This window comes from Empidonax traillii, unplaced genomic scaffold, assembly GCF_003031625.1.
Source record: "Empidonax traillii isolate 1590-97213 ecotype Southwest subspecies unplaced genomic scaffold, ASM303162v1 scaffold1246:size530596, whole genome shotgun sequence".
Lineage (NCBI taxonomy): Eukaryota > Metazoa > Chordata > Aves > Passeriformes > Tyrannidae > Empidonax > Empidonax traillii.
Window position 1 is genome coordinate 398,155 of NW_020956439.1, and position 5,530 is coordinate 403,684.

General features: G+C 48.7%; 1 protein-coding gene across 1 annotated transcript in view; it reads left to right on the forward strand.

Annotated features, from left to right (window-relative positions):
• The window catches only part of A2ML1 (alpha-2-macroglobulin like 1), a 28,691-nt gene that overhangs the window by 19,395 nt on the left and 3,766 nt on the right, over positions 1-5,530 (forward strand). The window contains exons 27-36 of the mRNA XM_027906075.1: positions 443-599; positions 838-912; positions 1,295-1,457; positions 1,835-2,049; positions 2,178-2,393; positions 2,505-2,629; positions 2,932-3,022; positions 3,752-3,820; positions 4,133-4,235; positions 4,354-4,395. Of these exons, the coding sequence (XP_027761876.1) occupies positions 443-599; positions 838-912; positions 1,295-1,457; positions 1,835-2,049; positions 2,178-2,393; positions 2,505-2,629; positions 2,932-3,022; positions 3,752-3,820; positions 4,133-4,235; positions 4,354-4,394 (1,255 nt within the window). The 3' untranslated portion in view covers position 4,395. The remainder of the gene's footprint in view (positions 1-442; positions 600-837; positions 913-1,294; positions 1,458-1,834; positions 2,050-2,177; positions 2,394-2,504; positions 2,630-2,931; positions 3,023-3,751; positions 3,821-4,132; positions 4,236-4,353; positions 4,396-5,530) is intronic.

Sequence of the window (5,530 nt, forward strand, 5' to 3'; positions counted from 1 at the left end):
CCTTGGGGATGGTGTTGTTTGGGAGAGTTGAAAGAGCTGCCTTGGCACAGCTTGTGCCCATGGTATCTAGGCTGGGACCAATGGAGAAATGGAAGAATAAAATGGGGATTTCAAGATTTTATGTAGTTATTTGGGGGGAGATGAAGTCCAACAGGTAAAAGTAGAAGGAATAGGAAGTTTTTCCACCTGTGAAATGACTGGGTAAAACAATAAGTAGTGCATAAGTAGTATATTTGTGGAGCCAGGGGTAGGGAGAGGAGCCACTTGGGTGGATCCTGTGGACCATTTCCACTTTTAGGTTACCTTTCTTTATGAAAATTTCCCTTTTTTGGCACCCCAGTATGTCAGTGTTAACTTCAGGGAAAAGCATCAGGAGGTCTCTGACTTTCTCTTTGCCTTTTTTATGTTTTACTCTTTTTCTCACAACTCATCCTCTTCCTAGGTTGACAGCTTTTGTAGTCAAGAGTTTTGGTCAAGCCAGAAAATACATCTATGTAGATGACAAGAACATCCAGGATGCCCTACGCTGGCTAGAGCAAAACCAACTCCCCAGTGGCTGCTTTGCCAGCAAAGGGAGATTTTTTCACTCGTCCCTAAAGGTAAATGAGGGCCAAGTCAGGTAGCACTGCTGGGGAATGGCTGGACAGATGTTGTGACAGCAAAAGATTGTGGGATCCCAAAAGATTCTAGAAAGTCAATCTGCAACTTGTGCACCAGCCTCAAAGAGAGAAGGGTATGGGGTGGGAAACATGAGAGGGATGCTTTTCCTTCTGGAGAGTCACTACCTGTGCTCTCCTAACACCAGTGGAGAGAGTGAAAGGTGCATTTCCTTCACAGGACAGCATGGATGATGAAATCTCCCTGGGGGCATATGTGGCTGCAGCACTGCTGGAGATGGGTCAGCCCCTGAAGGTGAGGATGCCCAGGCTCCCTCCTGCCCTCCTGTGCACTCCCACACCTGAGTGCTGCTATGGGGATACACCAGCTTGTAATGCTGCCATTGTCCAGGCCAGGAACTGGGAGGGAGCTTCTGGGAGTGAGCCAGTGTTTAGTCCAATGGTGGCTCCTCATTTCTCAAAAGAGTCAGTGCTGTAAAACTGACATGGTGCAACAGTGTTTGGTTGCTGTGGCTCCCAATGCACAGTGGGGCTGCACTGCCTGTTTTCTGAAGAGAGTAACTTAATGGGTTTCTCTGGGGCTACATCAGGAAGACATAGTGTGGCTTCCTGGAATGAGTTCCCCAGCCCTCTGTTTTACCTCGTCAGAGTTTGGCGTGTGTCTCCTCCCAACACAGGGCAAGCTGATGCAGACTATCCTCCGCTGCCTACAGCAGGTGGTTCACAACATCACCAACATCTACACAGAAGCCATGCTGGCCTATGCCTTTGCTCTGGCTGGGGACTATGAGACAACCCAGGAGCTGCTGTACAAACTGGAGGAACAGGCCATCAGATCAGGTGCTGACTACTGGGATCTGGACCAAAGTATGCCCAGCTAGAGCAGTTAAAAATTACATATGTATTTATACATATTCCTTGTTTCTGTGCAGTAATTGAATTGAGTGACTGAAAATACAATAATTTATTTCACAAGCTGTGAGGATGACTTAGCAGAAATAGTTTCCTCAGCCTGGAGGATTTCAAGATCCCTATGAGGGAGGAGATAGGAATCTAAGACCAAATGAAACCCTGGAGAACAAACTGAAGAAAGTGATCCTGGCCTGAGTACAGGGAATGAGCTGAAAGAGCTCTGAAGGCACTCTGGGGTTTGTTTCCTGTGAGCCCCCAAATTATGTCCTCCTCAAATAGCCTTCATGGTCCTTTTCCTTCTGCAGGAGGACAAATCCACTGGAGCCCCAAGCCAAGCTCTCCAGCTTCCATAGACTTCTGGCCTGGTACTCAGTCAGTGGACATAGAGTTGACAGCCTACATTCTCCTGGCATACCTTTCTAAGCCACGGGTGCACACAGGTGACATGACAACTGCAGCTGGTATTGTGGCATGGCTGACTGAGCAGCAAAATGCGTACGGGGGTTTTGCCTCCACCCAGGTAACAAGTGGCTTGATATACTTTTGTACCCAAGGCTGGCAGGGCAAGTCGCCTCGAGGTCTTTCTGTTCTAAGTCAGTTTCACTAGAGCTGATGCTTTCAAAGGGGTGACTGTCTCTCCCTTTCTAGGACACAGTTGTTGCCTTGCAAGCCTTAGCAAAATACGCAGCAAGGACGTTCAGCACATCAGGCCAGGCAACTGTGAGGGTGAAATCCCAGCGGGCCTTTGGGAGGGCTTTCCAAGTCAACCGCCAGAGGCGGCTGCTGGTGCAGCAGGCAGCACTGACAGAGATCCCAGGGCAGTTCCTGGTGCAGGTCCACGGCAGCAGCTGCGTCTTTGCTCAGGTGAGGTGGTGGGATGAATGTGGAGAGATGAGGGAGGAGAACTCTGCCTCTTTTCTCCTGCATGAGATCATGCCAGGTCTGTCTTTTCTGCTCTTGGCCCTTGCCCTGCAGACAGTCCTGAGGTACCACGAGCCTCCTCCACGTGCTGCTGTGATCTTCACTCTGCGTGTCAGCACAGAGCTGAACAACTGTAGCCAGGCCAATCCGCGCGTCCTCACTGTCCGCATCCTTGCCAGGTGACCCCAAGGGTTGTTTCCTCCTCTAGCAAGACATGCTGTGCTTGGGGACAACAGCCAGGGCTCCAGTGGAAGGACCCGGCACTTGGGGGGAACAGGACAGAGGGTGAATTGGACAGGTGGGAGGCATGGGGAAGGAAGGTTCTCGCCAGCTCCTGTGAGAGGGAGCAGTGGCTGCCGTGTTCCCAATCCCAGATGGGCTACCTGGCTCAGGGTCCTGCACACAGAGGACGGTGGTGGAGGGAAGGGGGGCTGGGAGGGCACTATTCTCACAGAATCAGACTCTGCTTTTCCTGCTCCAGCTACATCGGAAGCAGAGTCACATCCAACATGGTGATCATAGAGGTCTCTCTGCTGTCTGGATTCACCCTGGCTTCCAGATCCAGAATGCTGGTAAGGACTTAGGAATAAAAAAAAACCCAGCTGTGATAAATGGATCCTGCCTGCTTACTCCTGTTGGGAACTGTTCATTTCAGGCCATGAGGTAACGAAATTTGCAGGGGACCTTTGCTGTTATAATTGAACCAAAACATATTGTTTTCATACAGGCTCCAAAAGGGAGATAAGATGTGGTTCAGATTGTTCCTTTGATACTGCTCTGACTTTGGCCAGCAACAAAATGTACTGCTGGGTGTGCTAATACCAGGATTTCTTTCTCAGAAATTCTAAGACAAGATTCCTTAGAGGTACTCCAGCTCTACCCAAAAAGATTTTTTTTTTTTTCCAATTAGGGCATAAAACTGAAAGATTAATTATTTGCACAGCCCCCATGCAGGTCTTTAAGAGCAGTCTCACACTCAGTGAGATGAGATAACCTGAATCCCTACTGGTGCCTGCCCCTGTTTGCTGACCAACACATCAGTTATATGTACTATCCATGCAGCTTTTTGTCCCCAGGTGGGAGATTCCTTTAACTGAGCAGGGACAGCATATTCATAACTGTGATACTCACAAGGGATGTCCAGGAGACATAGGAAAGATAAATCCACTAAAGAAAGCCCGTGGGTGTGAGAAAGAGTTCCACAGGGAGTCCAGTTCTACACCACCCCTTCAGTACAACAGGTCAGGAGGCCCTAAGGAAAGTGCTCACAGATTTCCTTGCATTATTGTTTCCTATCCCAGCTGGAGCACAGAACCATTATTAAGAAAATAGAAGTGGAAGCTAATGTGGTCTACATTTATCTGGAGAAGGTAAGTGGGGAAAAAAGTGTTTATTTTGGCACAGGGAGAGCAAGACACCAAGGACAAGGAGTTGTGTGAGAAGCCAAGGGCTGGTCTAGCAAGGAAAGAGCACTGGTAGAACTGTGGGCAGAGGGAGCTTACCCAAATTCATTGTCATGGGGTTGGCATTTGCCATTCATCACACAATACTTCATTTTTCAAATCCAGAATCTCTATAGGGATCAGAGAGGTGTTGTGCAGGAAAACACTCAAGCTAGGGAAAATGAAGATGCAATGACTTCTTTGTCCTCTTCCTTGCTAATTTCCTTCTATCTCCACTAGCTCAACGACGAATCTCAGACTTTCATTCTGCAACTGGAACAAGCAATTCAGATGAAGAACTTGAAACCAGCTAGCATCAAAATCTATGATTACTACCAGCCAGGTGGGTTACTGATTTTACTCTGGGGCTGGGAGCTGGGCTTCTAGTTCTCTGGCTGGCAAAAGACATGCAGTCTTCTCTGTGTACATCTATGTGTAATCAAATTCGTTTTCTTTTGCAGAGGAGCGAGCCTTGGCTGACTACCGTGCTGTCTGTAGTTGAGGTAGGAAGCAAGTTCCTGTGTGACAAACAGTGGCACCAGGAAATGGTTGGTCTTGGTTGGGAGAGAGGGAATGTAAGCAAAGACAGGAAGGAGAATAGTAATCAGTGTGGAGCATATATCCATCTGGGAAGAGGAACTGTCTGTGCCTAGGTGCATGGAGCTAGGATGGGGGCTATTTTGCAGCCAGGGAGGCAGCTGGAAGACTCCAGTGGAAGGTGGAGAAAGGGACAGTGTCTCACAAAGTAAGAGTGAGGAAGGAAGGGCTGAGCACCACATGGCTGATAATGCAGGTCTATAGCAGGTTGTGCTAACAAGGGCCCTCAGACCCAGACATGGCTCCATTCCGTCTACCCCACACTGCATTCATTGCATGGTAGGAAAGAGGGATTCAGGGAGCCAAAAGAGCAAGTTGAAGCTGGGAAGATATATTTTTTCTTGGGGGGTGACATACCCAGAGGCTTGAAGGAAGATTGCTAGTTAGCAGTAGCCTGAAGCCAAGATAGCTCTGGAGAATTCCCTTGAGGAAGGACAAGACAGAATCTTGACATGGTACATGCTGCTTCCTGACACCATCCCATAGAGAGAGTGCTGCCTAGGGACATGCCTTGAGAGCCACTCCCATTACTAGCTAAGGCAAGGCACCTTCTACAGCCTGATGATAGCCATGGAGGGACTGGACCATGCCATTCTTGTTAGTCTTACGTTTTGTCCCCACAATCGCATTTGGTACCTCAGAAAGGGGTGCAGGAGCTTCCTCGTGCTTCCCACTGTTTCTCCTAATGCTTCCTGCAGCAGGACTCTGGCAGCTTTGGAGTACAAGATACAACTGAACGTGATGTGATAGCTGTTTCTCTTGTGCCCCTCCTGTGAGCTCCTTGTGCCATCAGTTCTTCTTTGGCCCTTCCTGCAAGTTCCTTGTGCCATCAGTTCTCTGAGGCAGTGGTGCATGCTCTACCTCCTCCTGTGCAAGTCTGCATCTGGAAGGGCAGAGTTTTGCACATGTACATGTACACACACACACACACACACACAGAGCAGAGGTGGAGAAGTTACTTTTCCCAGGTACTCTTGAGTGTAATTTTTCTGCTTTGGGAGAAAAACAGCAAACCTGAATAATCACTCAATTAGACAGTTC